The sequence below is a fragment of the Ambystoma mexicanum genome, chromosome 8, assembly GCF_040938575.1.
Source record: "Ambystoma mexicanum isolate Mex_15411 chromosome 8, UKY_AmexF1_1, whole genome shotgun sequence".
NCBI classification, from domain to species: Eukaryota; Metazoa; Chordata; class Amphibia; order Caudata; family Ambystomatidae; genus Ambystoma; species Ambystoma mexicanum.
The window spans coordinates 399,177,205-399,197,408 of NC_090929.1; the positions used below are offsets into that span (position 1 = coordinate 399,177,205).

At 46.7% G+C, this 20,204-nt stretch overlaps 1 protein-coding gene across 5 annotated transcripts in view; it reads left to right on the forward strand.

Moving 5' to 3' along the window:
* Nucleotides 1-20,204, forward strand: part of CDK5RAP2 (CDK5 regulatory subunit associated protein 2) — a 2,172,192-nt gene that overhangs the window by 2,021,050 nt on the left and 130,938 nt on the right. For all 5 annotated transcript variants that reach the window (XM_069609888.1, XM_069609889.1, XM_069609892.1 and 2 more), the window contains one exon: nucleotides 18,922-19,060. In XM_069609888.1, the coding sequence (XP_069465989.1) occupies nucleotides 18,922-19,060 (139 nt within the window). The remainder of the gene's footprint in view (nucleotides 1-18,921; nucleotides 19,061-20,204) is intronic.

Below are 20,204 nucleotides of genomic sequence, written 5' to 3' on the forward strand. Positions count from 1 at the left end.
ATATATTGTTTCTAGAAGTGAGCGCCATGGAGGCTTGCTAGCAGAGGTCCCGACATGGACAAACTCCTTTGCATCATCTATCATTGACTATGTCTTCCTAAAAAATGTTGGGGGTGGAGGAGGTCGCTAAATTTGAAATTGTAAAAACTAATCTTAGTGATCATTCAATGAGGCAGTTGAGTCTGGACACCCAGGTGTCCAAGCCTGATGAGGAACAAATGGAAAGGGACTCCGTCAGGGCATCAACCCATGGCAATAGACTATCGTGCTTCCACGCTAATTTAGTCAATTTGGACCTAGACTAGTGGTGGTCCAAGTTGAATGAGACAGATAAAAACCTATATTCACTCCCGGAGGCATTTCCAGAGTTGATATCTGATAAGAAGGATTTCTGAACTCTGACCAGGAGGGGCAGAGGTTCAGAATGCCAACCTAGTTTCTTGGAAAAAGGTAACCTCTGGGCAAGCCAGACCAATCAGGGTAGCTATGGCAGGCGGTCAAGACTAAGTCTCAAGAGGGGTGAGGGTGACTGAAAGACCTCAATGAGCACACAAAGCAAGGACACTTACAAATTACTCCAGACAGGTGTTATATTAAACATATAGAAACATTTATTACAAGGCCTTTGTAACATAGACCATAGCAAAGAATCACAGTAATACTAAAGTAAACCAATACATCACAACCAACACAATATATATACAAGACCACAGGGGTCTAAGGGATTAGAAGCACGAAATATGTAGACCACCTAGATGGGCAGGAAAACAGGCAGTGCAAGTAATCTTTAGACCCAATTCAACATCAAGAATACACCTAAGATGCAGTCCAAGCCCTACGAAGATAGGAGCCTTATGCTCAATAGTACATGCACGCGCTTGTGCCAATGGACAAAATAGGGTCTCTTCAAGGGTCTCTTGCAGCTCAGGAAGGTGGATGAGGCGATGAATAACAAGTTCCCAATATTCAAGCAGGACCTCCTCTTGAGGGCAGAGGCAGTTTGAAGTGCGGGATGGAGTCGCTATTTCGCAATAGCTGTGGAAAGGAAAGGGGCGTTCAGGGGCCACTTAGTGTGTAAAAATGGGCTCCAGCGCTAGGGGCCACCGGTTGGGGTAAGGACTACTCATCGGTCCTCCGACGCAGGCAGACCCAAACTTCGCCAGTACAGTCCACTTCGCTGGCAGGTTTGAATGCGACAATCGGGACGTCTCGACACCGTGTAGACTCTGAGATACAGCGGGGATTCCCAAACGGGACAGTGGCGATTTCTCTGCTCCGGGAGGAGGAATCGGCCCAATTCCACTGCAGCAGGGTTCAGGGGGTCACAAATGCAGTGAACTTGCACAGGTCGTTGTCACAGCAGGGCAACATGGTACCCACGTTTACTCCGGTCGGGCGCACTCGTCTCACTTCAGACCTGGGAATGGCAAGTGTACGAAATTCGGTGTGTGGGTGCCGTGGACACAGAGCAAGCAGTTTACCAAGTTTCGAGGGCCTCCTCGAAACGGCTGCGGTATCAGAGCAAACGTCCCGTGTAAGATGGTCAGCCCAGGGACACTTTCGAAGAGGCTTACTTGCAGGGTTTGTTGAAGGTGCCGAGTATAGTTGATCCGCCTATTCCAATGGGTCGAAGCATCTTCGCAGACCTTCTAGGACGATCAGATGCAGAGGGGTCCCACGGGACGACAGCTGGCTCAGGGTGCCAAACCTTCCAGCGGGTCACCAGCGGTTCCTCGACTTCTTGTTACAGGATACTTGGCTCCCTATCCTTTGTTCGACATGATAGTGGTGTTATCAGCCTCCTCTTATCCAAAGTTCCCTTTGCACCAAAATGGGGGGGACCCAATGGGAGATCTGCTCACAAACACTCACTCCATACGTGGATCAATCATGGACCATGGTGGTCCCAGGCATTCAGGACACTCCAGACTCTCTGGCTCCCAGGATGTATATTGGGAACAGACATCCCAGCCCACATCCTGGAGGCACGCACACAAGGCATGCAGAAGCCCACGAAAGCATTGGGTTTCGCGGGAAAGTGCATGACTAAATAAGGACTGCCCCGGGTCGGCTCGACCTAGGGAAGGTGAAGGGGCAAGATGGCCAAAGGAAGGGACAAAAGAACCTCGTGGCATGGCCATTTTGGAGCCAGGCCACCTATTCGTGCCAAGCGCAGTAAGCGCGGTTAACATGGCAAGAAAGGGTTCAAAAATACATGAAAACGATAGCTGCCACCAGTCCTGTCCATGACACATCCGCACAGTTCATAAAAAGTCCAGCGAGGGTTTCTAGGGCCTTTGGAAAGACTAGAGACCAAAGGGTGCTGGAAAGTAAGTTACATGGCACACTTGTTACATGTTACACAAAAGCTGCAACATGAGAAAGGACTAAGGGAAACAAAGTCTCCCAGTACTGACTGTCTTAAGGGCATGTCAGTTTCCCCATAAAAAGTGAGCGAAAGCCCAGAGGAGTGCAGCTGAGGGCTGTGCTTCTCTGACAAAGTGTAGATCAGGGTGTAAAACAGCAGCAAAAAGTTTGGGGGTTGACATATGGAGGGAAAATTACATACAACTATGAAATCTTTCCTAACACTATCAAAACTAAGGAAACATACAAATACTAAAGTTCTAGTCCAACCAAGGGTGTCCCTGTCAGGGAAACACCCCAAATTCGACAAGCATATTCATGTTTGGAAATGCCAAATGAGGAAGGAGTTCAGGAATTTAGCCAAGTCTGTCCCTAACAGCTAGAAGAAGAAAAGGTTAATAAAACAGCAATATAGAAACTGGTGTAAACAATATGAATATGGCATATATATAGCAATCAATCAAGACTTATTAGGTAAAATTGTGACAGCGAACACCTGTGCCATATGGTGGACGTTAAATAATAAAGGAAGTAACCAAATAAACTATCAGGCTGCAGGAGTGCCGGTGGAAGAATGGGTGGCACGCTTTGCCGAGAAGTTTCACTACAAGGATTGTGATGGAAGAAGCCTGGGCTCCTTGGAAAATGAGCAATTGGAGCCTGGCCCTAAAACCATGTTATTTCATCACTTAGATATTGAGATTATTATTGGTAAATTAAACAATTGTAAGGCGTCGGGACCTGATGGTGTGACAACAGGTATTATTAAAAGAAACCCAGCATTGTGGGTGGATATTTTGTATGATTTATTCACCCACGTCATCAGGGACGGGAAATGCCCTGAGTCGTAGAAGACTTCGACTCTCATACCGATTTTTAAGAGAGGCGACTGGGAAAATCCCGTGTCCTATAGGCCAATCTCCCTGATTGATACAACATTGAAGATCTTCGCGACACTTCTGCTTGGAAAACTTACGAAGTGGGCTGGGCATAATAGGCCCATCTACGATGAGGAAATGTCTTTCCACATCAGTAAGCAGACGCATTTTGTGCCATTTCAAAATTAGATTAGTGGCTGCTGCATGGATTAACTGCAGAGGATTGTTCGAAAGAATAGAGTAACAACCAGCAGTGTTTAAGTGACGCATTCGCATAGTGATATAATCTGAACGGTTCATAGCAACCACATTGCCATCCTTATCAGCTTCTTTAATGATCAAATCACGATTGGAAGACAGATGTTGAATTGCTTGAAACTCAAGTTTATTAAGATTACTTTTGAAAATAGATTTGTAAGATGGACCAGAGTCTTCCAGTAAATGTTTGTCCTTAATAACTGCCTGATAAAAGGTGTCGATGATATTGTCAGGAGGGAATGTAGGAGAGAATTTTTATTTCCTTGAAAGTTCCTTAATGTTTACATTTTGCTGAACAATATCAAGCTCCTTAAGAACTTGTGAGATACTGGTTTGTGATTGTGGAACTGCATCATCTAAAGTCATTAGAACTTGAGTAGTGAGAAGTGTTTGCATAGAGATCTGGGACGGAGTCGGTGATGGTGGTGGAGGTTTGTAATTACGTACTTGAGTTGCAAAGAATTGTTTTAGTTTGAGTTTACGAATAAACTTAGAGGTCAATATGAATATCCACAAAATTATTGGTAGCTGATGGAACAAAGGAAGGACCCTTGTTGAGAACAGTAGTTTCAGCTGAGGAGAGCGAATATGAGCTTAAGTTAGTAATTAGATTCATGGGTTTGGATTGGTCAATTGCTGCTGAGACATTGCTCTGGTGAGTCTTCGAGAGGGTGGTGTGTTTCCGCTGCCTTGGCCTACCCCCCCTTGTACTCCTGGTTGTATGCCTGGGATTGATATATTGGTGGAGACTGGTGTTTGGAAGCGTACTTTTTTTGCTGCAGCAATTCGGTTGCCCTTCTTGTAGTGTCTGAGTTGCTCTAAAAAAGACAAAGGTCCTGTTGGAACCGAAGCAATGGATTCCGAATCCACTAATTAATCTTGATCAGTGTCATGAGAAATTGAGGCGGCCTCAGATTAATTGGTGTCTGGTTTATAAGGTGTAAATTTACACTACATTATTTATTTTTTTGCCATTATTGTTTTTGTTTGCGCTGCTGCAGTCATTCCATCGAATAAATTGTAACCCTAGCACAAATTTGTTTTTCTCTCTATTTTGAATATTTCAACATCCACCTCCTAATGGACTTACATTCTTTTGGTATGGCTTTAAATTTATTACGTTTATAATTTTTTCTTTTGTCCAATATGCTTTCGATTTTCGGTTTGTCTTGCATTAACCCCATTGCAAATTGCATACATTTAATGTTGGCTCATTCATCCCCTGCTTTTCCCCTGGGTGCTATGCCTTTATTTGTCCTGCTTATGTTACTGTATGGTGTCACTATATTATTGAATGTTGCACACTCCATTTTGTTATTGTATCCTATGTTTAATAATAGCCTCAGATGAAGAGCCGTGGAAGGCTCGAAACACGTGTTAGGCTGTTGCTTGTACTAGACGTTGGACTTTAAAGGCTGTTCTTTCATACAAATCACTTGGACTCCCGATTTTTATTTTGCTATACTTGGCGCAGTGAAACTGGGACTTTTTGTGTTGCAAACCCATTTTGGCAGTGCCTAGGCAAGGGATTCAGCCATATCGTCTGCTTTCTTGGCCTCATAGCCTGTCACTTCAGGGACCAGCAGGGGTGCCAGCAGCACCAATGGACAGGTCTATGGACATTTTGATCACCCTACACACACTAGTGTCAGAAGTCCAGCACCATCTACCAGTTACACCCATACTTGTTCCCTAAGCCCCCATAATGCCGTCTCATCCAACTCCGGTTTCCCCTTGGCAGCTACCCAACACACCATGCCCTGTCGATGAAGCTGCTGCGCAGACAGGCACGGATACCAACAGTGTCACTACCCAGGGTACGCAGGGCCCTGATGAATTCAATGACTATGTTCCAGCGAATGATGAACCTCCAGACGTCGATGTACCCTCCAGAGATTCTCTGCCGAACGATATCGATTTGTTCCACACTATGATCTCAAGGGCCGCAAAGTTGTTCAACCTCACTCACGAAGTAAAGAAAAGGAAGGTTTCCTTTTCGAGCAGCAGGAATCTTCTAAGAAGACTATTGTTTCAGTTAACCTTCTGGGTAACATTTGGGAGGATGGCCTGTTGGTCATGAAGACCCCAGGCACAGCCCCTGCGATGAGGGATTGTTTGAAAAAAAAGTACAGAGTCCCGGACACGGCCCCTAAGTGCCTCAGATCTCAACCATTGCCAGACTCTGTGGTTTTGGCTGCGGCTAGGCAGAGGTCCTCTAAAACCTCTTCCTCTTCTATTGTTGTTCTGGATCAAGAGGGTAAGAAATTGAATGTGACTGGGAAGCGTATCATCACTATGGCAGTGGCTACCATTAAGGCCTTGCAACGCTTTAGCCATTCTCTCAATATAAGACTGAGAAATTTGGCATAATTTAGGGCCCATCTTCGACTTCCTGCAGGAAGAGAGAAAGGCTGAGGCACTGGCTTTGTTCCATGAAGCAGAGGTGGCCTCTGACGATGCCATCACCGTTGCCCTAGACATCGCTGACGTTTTTATCAGTTGGGTGATCGGGGTGGCCCTCGGCTCAAAGCCACTAACTTCTGCACGGATTTGCAGACAAGGTGGTCAACATGCCGTTTGATGATGACAACCTGTTTTGGAAGAATGTTGACGAGACCCGGCAAGCCATAAAATCTGACACAGACGGCAAGTTCTTTGGGCACTCCAACAGAGGAGACCATCCTTTCGCTCCTCTAAAGGGAAAGTCTCGAGATCCTCCAAAGAGTTCACCTCACCCTATTGCCAGCCCTCCCATTCAACCACCCAGAAGACGTATAGGGGATGTTCCCAGGCCTACAGAGGTGGAAGCCAGCGTCGTCTTCGATCTTCGTCCAGCACACAGATGCCAAAGCAGGCCTGAATGGGTCCAGGGCCCACACCCCCACTTCTGCACCCCAGTGCAAGGCCTTTTCTCGCAATTTGTTGACCAGTGGCCCAAGATCTCCACAGACAAATGGGTGTTCGATATCATTCAACAGGGTCACTCTCTGAAATTCCAGGACAAATGTACTCGTATTCCTTCCGTCCCAAGACAGGAACTACACGTAGCACAACTACTAAAGGAGGCTCAAGCCATGCTGGACAAAGAGCAATAGAACCAGTCTGTCTGTGCCTCTGGAGTGTACTTCAGATACTTTCTGGTAAGAAAGAATTCAGGAGGGTGGAATCCCATTCTAGACTTGCGATGCCTCAACAAATTCCTCATATCCCAAACATTCAGGATGGGCACGTTGCAGCACATGCTCGACCAACTGGAAGAAGGGATTTCCCGGCAACCCTCGACTTGCAGGATGCTTACTTCCACATTCCCCTTCATTGCAAACCATGGATGTTCCTACCATTTTGTTGTTCAGGGCAGACATTACCAGTTCAAAGCCCTGCCATCTGGCCTCAAATCGGCACCAACAGTATTTACCAAGTGCTTGGCTCCAGGGCACCTGCATCGCAAGGGAATCCACGTCTATCCTTACCTAGACGATTGGCTAATCTGATCCCGCTCTCATGCGATGACATTCCAGCACACTGCAGAGACCATCCAGACCCTGACTTCCCTTGGATTCTCGATAAATTAACAGAAGTCCTGCATAGCGCCATCTCAGAACGTGCTATTCCTGGGTTCCCACCCCAACACACTCATGTCTAGCGACCCCTTTGGAAGACTCAGTGAAAGCCATCCTGGGAAAATTCCCACAACTATTGACAGCTTTTGCTGTAACTGTCCGATTCATCAAGTCCCTGCTCTGGATGATGTCCTCCTGCATCCATCTAGTTCCCTTTTAAAAACTACATATGAGACCCCCTTCAAGAGTTTCTAGATGCCAGATGGCAGCAAGTCACCGGCGCAAGGCGCGAAGAGATCACCCTCAATCAGGCATTCTGTCAGGCAATACAATGACAATGGTGGTCAATTCACTCGCTTCTCTCGCAGGGTGCTCCCTTTCAGATCCCAGCGTATCCGGCTACAGTCATGACTGATGTCTCTCTGGAGGATGGGGAGCCCACACATGCCATTCTTACACCAGAGGTCTCTGGCTTCCAGAAGAGAAGGAGTTGCACATCAACGTCCTGGAACTGCAGGCAGTTTTCTGGGCTCTCAAGTCTTTTCAGAATCAGCTCCAGGGGAAAGTGGTGCAGGTCTTCACGGACAACACATGGTGGTGGATGTGCTCCCTGTTCATTCTCTGGAGTTGCAGAATTTGTGGCACTGGGCCATGCACAACGTATGTTTAGCTTCCCATTCCACCTGGCAGGCATTCAGAACATCATTGCAAACTGTCAGGGAGCTGCGGTTCTGCCCCAAGTGGGAGCTCCAGCAAGCACAAGTGTCCCATCTCTCCAACGAGTGAGGTCACATTCACATCGACCTCTTATCGACAGCGGCCAATGCCAAGTGTCAGAAGTTTGCCAGCCAGTATCCTCAGCCTTGGAGTCTGGAGGAGGGCCTCTTCCTGTACGCATTCCCGATGATTCCTCTGTTGCTACGAGTGATCAACACACTCAGACGTTACCACTGCAAGATGATTCTCGTTGCACCGGCATGGCCCAGGCAGATGTGGTACTCAGACCTTTTCCATCTGTCAGTGGTTCCAGCCATCAAACTGCCTCCACTTCCAGACCTACTCTCCAGAGAAGGGGGGACAATCCTGAACTACGACCCAGCATCCCTGAACCTCACTACATGGCTTCTGTAGCACTAGAATTTGAACACTACTCGCTGCCTTTAGAATGCAGGAACACTCAAGCCAAGGCCAAAGCCCACTCTACGCTTGCTTGCTGCAAGCACAAAGCATAAGAGGAAGCGTTTTACGGTATGGTGCCAGCTACAGAAGACTTCTCCACAGCTTCTTCCGTACCTGCTCTCACTTGCCAGGTCTGGCCTTGCCAATGCATTGATGAAGATCCACCAGGCAGCCATATCCCGTTACAACCAGGCTCCAGGCAAACCATCCCTGTGGTAACACAGGCTCAGTAAGGAGTTCCTCAAAGGCACCTTCCTAACATTTCCTCCAGTGAAGACTCCTGCCTCTGTGTGGGAGCTCAATATGGCACAGTCGAAAATAATGGGGCCTCCCTTTGAACCGATGCATCAGGCTTCCTAGAAGTTTCTGTTCTGGATAACCGCCTTTCTGGTAACGATCACCTTGGCCATGCGGGTTGCGGAAATACAGGCGCTCTCCTGTAAACCTCTGTATTTGTCATTGCATTCAGCCAGGGTGGTTCTGCGAACTCATCCTTCCTTCATGCCAAAGTGTCAGTCTGGCTTTAACCTAAACAAGCCGTTGGTTCTAACAGTTTTCTTTGCAAACCCATCTTCACCTGCTGAAAGCTCTTTGCATTCGCTGGATGTTGCGCATGCCTTGAAATTCTATGCTGCATGCACAAAGAACTTTCAAAAGACTACTCAGCATTTGCATAAATTGTGGACCTGTAGGGCATGTGAAGGCCCTATCTAAGGCTTCCATCTCCAGGTAGCTCTCCAGCTGTATCACGCATTACCATTGTCTGGCCAACAGACCGCTACCAGGCCGGCCGAGAGCTCATTCCACCAGTGCCATCACAGCAACTATGGCGTTTCTCTCTGGTGTTCCCCTGCTTAACATCTGCAGGGCTGCTACGTGGAGGTCTACCCGCACCTTCACAAGATTCTACTGTGTCAACAGGGATTCCAGGGAAGTGTCCTGGGTCATCCAAGCATTGCTTCGCAACCTGTTTGCATGGGGTGAGTCTGTTCCAGGGGTAAGTGTATTGCTTCTGTGAGCCTTGCCACCTTCCATGGATGTGTATATGTACTGCTGTGTAATACTATTCATGAGCATGTGAATCCATGTAAGACCCCATGCTGGAAAAGAAACAAGTTACTTACCTGTAACTCCTGTTCTTCAGCATGGGTCTTGCATGGATTCGCATGCAAACCCTCCCCCCTTCCCCTCTCTGGCTGTTCTTGGTTCCTACTGTCACTTTGAGTGCGCAACCAAATCTGCAGATGGCCACCAGGGGTGGAGCTTAGGAGGACGAATATCATTGGCTGGGACAGTATATGACCCAAAGTGACAGCAATAGGCTCTAGAAGCGACAAGCCGTTTTTAGCTTTAAAACAAAACTGCTTTAATGTTACAGAGGATTCCCAGCCTGATGATGGGGAATGTTTATGAGCATGTGAATCCATGTAAGGCCCATGCTGCAGAACATACGTTACAGGTAAGTAACTTGTTCCTTACCACTGCACCAGCTCTGCACCCCTCCTCCTCCTCCTCATGCACCTTAAATTCCGCAACCTACTCCCTCACATCCATCGCTCTGCTTTTTGCTCTACTACTCTAAATGCCTTCTCTTTGCTCTATCCTTCGGGTGTTTTTATAGTCCTCCCCCTTGGCTTGCTTCCTCTTAATGAGTGGCCGCAATGCACAGTGCTCCCCCTGCCTTTGGGATTGCTTTGCTCAAAAGTGTTTTCAAGTGTGTGTAGTTATTCGGGCTTCTGCGACAACAAAGCCTGCCAACTTTGGATTCACTACTTCTCCATTTGTGTGCACATACAGAGCTCTGCAACGGGAGCGAATGTGACCTGCATGTCTTCTATGCTGGTCTACTCTCTCCATGTGGAATCGATCTGCATTTTTCTGTTGTTCAGGTTGTGGTCAAATAATGAAAAGCTCCACAGGCCGCAAATGTTAGGTCGGACAATTTACCAGTGTCAGTCTGTTGGTTCCTCTTAAAAAGATGGTAGCATGGCTAGTCCTAATGTGGAAGTCCCTGCCCTGGGGACCCAGTCTGTGCGGGTGATCCGGCATTCCTCCCTATTACACCCCATTTACAACATCATGTAAAAGGGTGGTGAGACCTTAAGGGTACGACACTTAACCATCAACTTTAGAGGGCTAGTGGTCTTGACACCGCTCCTGAAATGGAGTTTACGCAAACTGCCCCAGTTGATCCATAAGTGTGCCTATCCTTTGCACATTCACAAAGGCTTAGGAGGGCCTGGTGACTAAGGGATCAACATTCATTAAAAAGCTGCATGCCTTCGCAGACATTAAAAAGCAGCGTTGCCTCAAGGACTTCCTGTCCCCTTTCATCTTGGCGATCTTGGGCTCAGTCTTTTCTGTGTGGAGAAATATGCCTTGGCCCTTCGCTGTCTGCAGAGATTTTGCAAAAAAATACAAGCCTGCTCCTTCAGCCCTGGTTTTATTGTCCCTCCAACCCACTGCATAGAGTCTGGTGGTTCAATCTTCCACTGCTAGGCAGCCTCCTTTCCTAGCCACCCTCCTGACATGGAGAGCAAGAAACTGGACACACTCAGGGGGTATGGGGGGGAATGTTTGCCTGGGATAGCTTGTCCCTTTGGACTGTGAAAGCCAATTTTACTTTTGCCTGCTACTCACACACTTCCTGCAATGTGGTCGGGACGGCAGACGGCAACCTTGCATGGCCCGATCAGTGGACAGGGGAGCGGTCAAATGCAAACACTCAGGGATGACAAAGTATAGATTTACTCCTAACATACAGAAGAAAAAGTTGGGCATTCTCTTTCAGGGATCAGCCTTTTTTGGCTCTTAAGTCCAGTGAGTCCTTAGAGAAGTTAAAGACCGCCTGGGCCATGGCCAAGTTACTTGGTTCAGCACCCTGATTAATTTATGCATTCTGACTTTTGATTGTGAGTTTTTTTTTTACCCTGGCACTTTGTACCGTAAATGTAAGCATGCCTGAAGTATGGTTTATTTAGCTTTATTTGATATATTTTAACTTATCTCATCCAGCTTCAATGAGCATGACTGTTTTGGTGTGGGTTGTACTAGCGACGATATGCAAAGTGCTGGTGTCAATTCTGCAGTAATGTTTTCAAAATATTCTTTCTCCTTTGGGTGACCACATAGAAACTCTGGCCAGGAAAAGGAATGCTGCACTGACTGTCTTCTCTGGTAGCCTGAAAATGACCCCTATTAGTTGTGGTCTGTACTTTCCATGTTTAACACCCAATGCCATCCATAAAGATGTTATGAACTTGTCCCAAGACCAGGCAGGGGGTGCTGGGGGTCACTCATGTTTGGCCTGTGAATATGTGCACTGTGTAAGGGGATTTGAGGCTTGTTGGAAAGAGTGGGGGGGTAGATTCTAGGTGAAACAACAAGGGTTTCTGGCCCCTGCCCCAATCACCTGTCAAATTCTGTTTGTTGTTCTGACAGGCAAGAAATGTATCTAGGCCCACTGAGCAGACCGCTTGAGCAAGTTAGTGAGATTTGAGACAGTTCTCAGTCTGTCTACCAACATACCAGGGAAGACTAAATGAATGCCTAGAGTTTTCATATCTCAAGCAGCCCTTTCTCTTAACCAAACTTTCATGATTCCCATAACCCTTAGCACTTCACTTATGGTAATGAGTAGAGTCTCCAAAGTGCCCCCTCTCCCGATCTGGCAGTTCCCATATCCTTGTTGTACATGGTATACAATGTATCTTAGAGAGAGAGGGAGATGAAGACAAAGTGAGATAGTGAATGGGGAGCGTTCAGCAGAGGTCAGTGGTAGGAGTGTGGGGAGGAGATCATGGTGTTTTGTCTTTTCCCTCAACCTCAAAAATTTCCTCTCCGCTCCCAGCCAGGTGCGAGTGAGCATATGCTGCAGGACCTCCTTAGTGCATCTCACCCTCACCAACCCCCACCCTTTCAGTGGGGGGGGGGGGGCTGCCCCATCACACCCACGCCCAAACCACCCACTGATCCTTCACTTAGCTATTTCCGTGCTGCTTTCAATTCCACATGTTCCGCGTTGGGCTTTCCCATGCTGTGAGCTGGCATGCAGCGGCCCCGGGGGGTAGGGGGGGGCTCAGGATACAGAGGGCGGCATGACATATCTCATGCAGATCTCGAACAAAGCATCACAGAATATCCTGTGCTAACCCTTCAGGGGCAATTTGCAAGAAGGGGAAGCTTTCAACCACTGTTGGTCTCACAGGTGGCTGGTGCCATGAATGGCTCGCTGAAGGTCTGTGGAGCTCACTTGGATAACATGGTAATGAGCGATTCAGGTAGATGAAACGTGTCAACCCAATATTTTTGCTTGTCATCATGTTGGTCATTGCAGCTGTTCTTGCATCAGTGTGGATAACTTTTTTGCAGGTCCTCATGGACAATACTGTGGCCAGGCACTATTCCAGCAGGAGGTGTGTATAAGGGTGTAGATGTAGGACTCGGACACACTGGGTTCATGTTGATTGACATAAACATTTATTGAAAGAAAAAGGGTGGGGGTTGGGGAAACTTCTACCTTTCCCTAGGGCTAAGAGGGGTTTCCCTACCTCAACCAAAACTAAAGAAACTGTCAGGATGTCTTTGTCTAAATCAAATAGTCCACTGTTACAAGTCCAACCCATATTTCCATCCCTCACACTATTGACTAAACTATAAAGAATAAAAGGTCTACTCTCTATCTCTCTCCATTCTCCCTTCTGGCCCCACCCACTCTGCTGGACACACTGTGGACGCCCTCATCCACTCCGACCTCCCTCTCTTATCACCCCTGGTCACCCCTCTCTCTTGGTCTGACCACTCTTCTCCCCTCCTACCGGAGTCCCTATGGCCTTGGGACCACTCCTCCAAAAGCCCTGCCAACCTCGTTCACGAACATCCGTCTGATGAAACGAGTGTCAGCTGCTGCCTTCACTTCCACCTTTATCCCCCCTTGCCCTCCCAACTCAGGCTCTACCATTGACACTGCTCTCAGCAACTTCCACCTGTCCATCACCAACACCTTTAACATTCTTGCCCCAGTCATGAGGATATGCTTGAAACCCGCCTCTAAGCGCAACACTTGGTACCACCCTGATCTTGCAGACCTGAAACGAAGTGCAGAGCTGCAGAACAGAAGTGGCAAAACTCAGGTTCATCCTCTGACAAACTGGCCTGCCCCCTGCTCCAAAGGCAATACAGATTTTCTATTTGTGCCAAGAAAATGGCCCACATTCAGGCACACGTATCTGCACAGCCAACAACACGGCTGAACTTTCCAAAATCTGCAGGGAACTTGCCAACCCTTCTGCAGTATCCTCCTCCCCTATTTTTTCTCAGGCTCTGCAACGCACTCGCCACTCACTTTACCACCAAAACTCAGGACATCCTGAACAGCCTTGTCACTCACTCTCCCAACCCATCCCTCACCCCCTTGCCTCCCTTGGCCACCCACCCTTCTCCTCCTTTGCCCGTGTCTCACTGGAAGCAGTCACCAGAGTTGTCCACTCCATGAAGGTCTTTTCCAAACAGGTGTCCCCTTGCTCAACCAGAACCATCATGGATAACATTGGCTCTCTCGCCCCTGAACTCGCTGATCTCTGTAACCACTCCTTTTCTTCGGGTTCTTTCCCCTACTCCCACGCGCACCTCCTTGTGCGCCCCCTCCTTAAAAAAACATCAGCGGACCCTTCCCGTCCAGCCAAATACCGCCCCAGCGCCATCAACCCCTTCCTGGGGAAACTGCTGGAGAAGTTGGCTCTGTCCCAACTAAACTCTCACACTGAACTTGTTGGCAGTCTCCATGGCCATGAATTTGGATTCCAAGCATCCAGAGGCACTGAAACAGCTCTTCTGATAACCTGTGAAGAACTGCTTGCATCCCTGGACTCCAACTCCCCTGCTGTCCTCATTCTTCTTGATCTCTCCTCTGCATTTGACACGGTCAACCACTCCATCCTCATACAAAGGCTCCATGACACCTGTGGTATCTCAGAGCGGGCACTAGACTGGCTGACCATCTTCCTACCCGACCACTCCTCCCAAGTCATCCTGGGCACCTTCTCCTCTCCTACTTCTCCTCTCCTACTTCCTTCTCCACATGTGGTGTCCCCCAGGGCTCTATTCTCTCGCCTTGGCTATTTAACATCTACCTTACCTTACTAATCTCCTCCTTCTCCCCAACTTCCAGTGTTATGTTATGCCAACGACACACAACTCTCCTTCAAACTTCTTGCTGACCCTCTTATATATTTATTTTCATTTGTGCTGTCTATCATGCCTGACTGCCTTTCTGCTTCCAGTGATCTCTGCCTCAATGACAGAAAAATGGAGCTCCTTCTGTTTGGGACCCATGCACCCGCCTTCTTCCCTTCACTCTGGCCTTTTCCATGGGCTCTCCCCCTGCTCCCTCTTCTGAAGCTAGAAACCTCTGAGTCATCTTCAACTCCTCTCTCTCTCCTTCCTCCCTCCCTCACACTTTCAGCTCTTCCATCTCAAAGGAATTCTACCTTTTCTCACCTTCCCCCAGAAGCTTAATGTTACCCGAGCCCTGGTTCTCTCTAGGCTTCACTATTGCAATAGTCTCCTCCTGAGTCTACCGTCTTCGACTCTGCAACCTCTCCAGCTAATCCAGAATAGGGCAGCAAGACTTATCCTTATCTTTGGTCTCAAGCCCAGGGACCACATCTCTCCTGCCCTAAAAAGTCTTCACTGGTTCCTGGTTGCTTCAAGGATTACATTCAAATCCCTTTGTATCAGCCACAAGGCTGTCTGGGGCCGGGACTGCTCTATCTGAAAATCTCTCTTACTAAATAGTCCCCCTCAGACCTCTGCGCTCCTCTGGCAAACTCCTTGTGTGTAAAGCATTTCGCTAAACAAAGGGCAGGAGGTAAATCGCTTTCCTCAGCTGGCTCCCTTCTTTGGAACAGCGTCCCCCTCCCACTTCGTCTTGAGCAGGACTTTCTTAAATTCTGGAAGATCCTCAAGACCTTCCTCTTTACCTCCTCCTTCTCTCCCTCTCTACTCTGCAAATCTCACAGTTGCTTGTTTGGTGTTCAGGGCCCTTATGCATCCTCGGGGCCCTTACCTCCCAGACCGAACTGTCCCAGCTTCTGTCTATCCTCAGAACTTACCTCGACTCACCGTCCACCCATGAAGACTCGCACTTACCCTAGCTTGCGCGTCACCTGTTGCTCACCCATGAGCACCCCAGCACCTATCCATTCCCTCTCCCTTCTGCACTTACATGTTCTAAACACTCACATGGCTTGTCTCCCCCCCCCCACCTCCCACTGTATTTAATATTTGTTATGTATTTTAATTGTTTCTCATCCCTTGTCCCCTCCCTGTTGCCCTGTTGGCACTTTGAAACAGTATTTACTTTCTGTGTAAGCGGCTATCAAGCAAACAATAGATAAATAAAATAAATTAACTCGGAAGAATAGGTTGTAGATCCAATCAAAGTGGGGGAAAAGTTATTCTGAAAGAATGTCTCTCTTCAAGCCCTTTTACTCTTTTCAAGAGAACTCCAAATAACATAAGTTCCAAACCCAAAGTTATTAAATGTAAAAACAAAGTTCCATTAAGCTCTTAGATATTTCCCTGTAATACAAGCTTCACAACAACCGGGGGCAATGATTCCCTTGCCCTGGTTACCCCTCTTAACAATACTCAGTTTCTTGTAACACAACAACCAGCTGCAACGTCTCCCTTGCCCTGGTTCCTTCTCATGGCAGTTCTCTTGTTTCTTTCTCTTTCTGCTTGGGCCAACTTGGTTCACTTCCATGCCAGTAGGGTTGTTAGTGTGACTCGTGTTGTTCTCACATAGTGGTGGGTCCCAGACCCCTCTTCTTTGCCTTCGGATACTTGGGGGCCCGTTTCTCCACAGTACCGCCATGAGGAAGCTGATTCATGTTGCTTTTGGTTTGGTTAGTACTAGACCCTTAAGCTTCTCTTGTTGCGGGACAGACCTGGTTCACGTTCCTGCCAGGTACTGTGACTATAAAGATGCTGCTCATTTTGGTTCTTTGCAGTACTCTTCACGGCTCTTCTTCTCCTCTTCGTCCCAGTAATTATTCCAAGTTGTCTAGACTGCTCGCGTTGGCTGTGGGGGGCACTCTGCATTGCTCCATGCGTTCTTCTTCTTCGTCGTCTCAGTGGTTGCCAATAGTATATCTTTCAGCTCCTCCCTATACTCATACATCCCGTCCCCTTTCCTCCATCCTTGTGGGCAACCCCCAACGTGAAGACAGTACCGGGACCCTTAGCAGCGAAAAATTGAGCTTCCCCTTTAAATTTAGTATAGCGCACAGGGCTCAGGCATGGAAGTGCCCTGCCGAAGCCCCTACTCTCCGGCGCCTCCCCTCAGTCCCTTTTTCCGCATAGACGGTGTCGGACCTGGCAACCAGCGCAGAGAGGCAGGGCTCCTAGGGATTCCACAGAAAGTGAGGATCGCTTCTTTGAACGCGATTATAACTCATTAGGCTATTGGGGAAGGGGTTGATCTTAGGGTTGTAGGAAGAGTGTCTAGGGTTAGGTGATTGGCAGGGATACCGTGGTCTCTGGGGATGGTCGTCCCTAATCCCATAAGGGGCTTCCTCTCCCATGTGATCCCGCCTCATGTGTACCACCCCCAGAGGGACTATTGTACATTGGACGAACCACCCTGGCCCCATAGAAAAGGTCTCCCACTAGGGGAAAATGGACGACATCCACAGATTCTTCACAGGTGGTATGGTTTGTTAGTCTTCCACAAACAGGAGCTGTGCCAGAAAGTCCTGGGTGAGATCTCTGCCTCCTGGAGACCTCTTAAGTAGAATTCTTTACTTTCAGCTTGAACCAGAAGTGCAAGTTGTTCTGCTGTAGGGAATTTCCCCTAAATGGACTGCTGACGGGCCCATTGATTAAGAGTGGAACTTAGATGTACTCTATGCGACCCCCCCCCCTCTGCCCCCACCAGTTAAACTCATCCATCTGGTTTTCAGAACACTCTGGATGTTAGGTTCCATATTGATTCTCCTTGCTCCGGACTGGGCAAGGAGGACATGGTACCTGGAACTTCTAGAAAAGTCCATCTCTTAACCGTGGCACCTCTTGTAAGAGTTGATTTACAGATCTAATCAGAGGATTGAGTCCCCCGTCTGAACAGGAACAGCCTGAATCTTCATTTTGACTGCTGAGCGGATGAGATACAAGGAGCAGGGCCTATCTGTTGAGGTCTGCAGCTGGTGTAAAATGTTCAACTGGTGTCAGGGGAAAGATTTTGACCCATTCTTTTGTTGGACCTTCTCTGTGCCCGATTTCCTGCTCTCTTCGACCTCATATCACAAGAGGTCTCCTCTAGGGATCGGGTGTCCCTTTCATTGACATCTGTCATGCGGCTGCATGTACATCATTGCACACATTCCTAAAATATGATTGCCTACACTCCTTGCTCTTTAAGGTGCCCGGTTTGCGTATTATTATTTTTTTTACACTTTATTTAGTAGATTTTATAATTTCCAAAAACTGCCCATAGACCTCGGGGCGCAGTACAGCAATTAAAACAGACAAAAGTCCAGAAACCTAACAGTATTAATCATTTTACAAAATATTAAGTCGGGTGCTAATCAAATTTCCAGAGACCAAGAGCTCCAGAGACTAGGAACTACAACTGAAAGACATTGGTTGGTAATTTTTGCTTTAGAGACTTTAGGGATTTAAAAATGAAGTTCTGATTTGCTTGTTAGCGACTGAAATCCATGGCCTATTTTTAATGTATTCTACAAATATGGTAGTTTATACAAAACATTGGGTTTGTATGCTATACAGCCCAGTTTAAAACATGTCCTTGCTTCCATAGGAAGCCAGTAATTCAGCAAGGGGAGGTGAGATATGAGCACGTTTTGTTTCCCATCCACTAACCGAGCCACTCGAAGCAGAGATGATCTCCGATTTAGATATTCCCTCCATCAATGTGTTTTACAACCAAATTCTGCACTACTTACGAAAACGTGTCGGGGGGGAATTACAGATTTAATCTCCCTTAGCAGGCAAACTAGAGACGTTGCTGACTGAGATGTCTTTTATTAAATGGGTTTTAAAGGACACTTTTGGTCTAACTGGAAGCCCACAGATATACCTACTGACACCATTAAGGGAGAAAAAACAGCAGATATATTGGAAACTTTGTTGGATGTTCGGGGCAGTCATTCTTTATTCAGAATTTGCTTGTGTAGGTGCTGCTTTCTTGCTCTGCTCCGTCGAAGTGCTTTACTGCTATGGGAGTCTTTCAAAGTTGACAAATCTGTCGGAGGAAACAATCTGTTGGAAGAACAAATTACTTACCTAGAGTTCTTTTCAATGGATTTGTCCTTCCTCTGAAAGATTCTGCATTGCTCATTCACCGTCCCCTCTGAATGCTCTCAACCTATGGTAGTTCTGCAGTTCCTTTATCCACAAGGGACAACAATGACTTCATATCTGAGTCAGGGGCACCCCCAATGCCTACTTTGAGTTGCTGTGCACCCCCTGGTAGATGAAATTGTTTTGAAGCCAGACTTGCACCAAGAAATATATTTCTGCGATAGACCAGGAATCTTCAAGAGGAAGGGCTAATTCTCCAGAAAGAACACTACTGTAGGCAAGTAAGTTGTTGAACCCAAAGGGACTAATTTTCTTCATGTAATTTAACTTCTTGTTGTTTTTTTCATCTTTTCAAGGATGAACAAATGAAAATGGAAATAATTAGACTTCGTAAGACCCTGGCCGAACATGAGAAGAAGCTTCATTCCACAATGAAACGATTACACGCTACTAACCGGATAAAAGAAGACATGGAGAAAATCATAATAGATCAATGTTAGTGAACCCAATATTTATTTTCTGGTCATATTTTCATTACCCAGTAGCATTACTATGTATATCAATAATGGGATCTAACAAATACTCACTTTGTTTGCTTTTTAGATTAAGATGTAATATATTCATTGAAAACAATATTAATGCAAGGGATCATTTAAAAGTCTGGATATACATTACTATTCAGTAAATGGATATTTATGAAACCATTCAAACTACGAAACGATTGCCTGCAAAATGTTGATATTAATTCTACTTAACAAATAGTAAAAACAGCTTTTCGAACTACCTGCTCCCTACTAATATTTTGTAAGTTCTGCATTAGATTAGCGCTTGGATCTCATCTAGTTAATGTTTTTAAAGAAGTTACATATACTTTGCCCATTCCTATATCTGTACTTTTATATCCTGTGTCTCTCAATTGGCCAACGTGCTGGCTACCCTGCAACCTGGTGGCACAATTGGGAACTGCTTCTCAGTGTTGCCATCCAGTGTAGAGTTCAGATTACAACACAAAGTCTTTAGAGAAGCATTCACATAGACATATTTCTTCCCATGCACAGATGTGTATCCTTGTAATTTCACCCTCTAGTGCCAGCTGGTGCAATTACAACCTATTTTCGATAAAACTTAGCAAACCGGCATCTCTCAAAAATTGTAAAGATTCATAGATGAATTTCACAGATTACTATCATGATGTAGTTGAAGTAGTTTGGGTGAAACAAAGCCAGAGGGAGACAAATACAACATACATTAATCATATGCAGAGTGTACAAACGGGAAGACACAATCCTCTATATATTTCATTGGAAACCTAAGCACAATGCTACTGTCTGAGCCTCACCTCCTGAAGCTCTTTATCGAGTGATGATTTTTGCAGAATCAGATGTCCAAGAAGATCATTGTAACGTGGATGTTTCACTGTGTTTCTATCCTTGTTCTTCTGTGGGTGCCGCGAATTCCAAACTTGAATGTGATATGGATCATGCGGCATAACCTACATGAAATTAATACTTTCAGGTCCTACTTGTATCTGCTCATCGGTATAGGAGTTCCGAGCTAGGCAAATCTGCTTCTCAGGTTTTCGTCCCAGAAACATGAAACACACTGGAGCCAGGTATCCTTGATTCACCATACGCCCCTG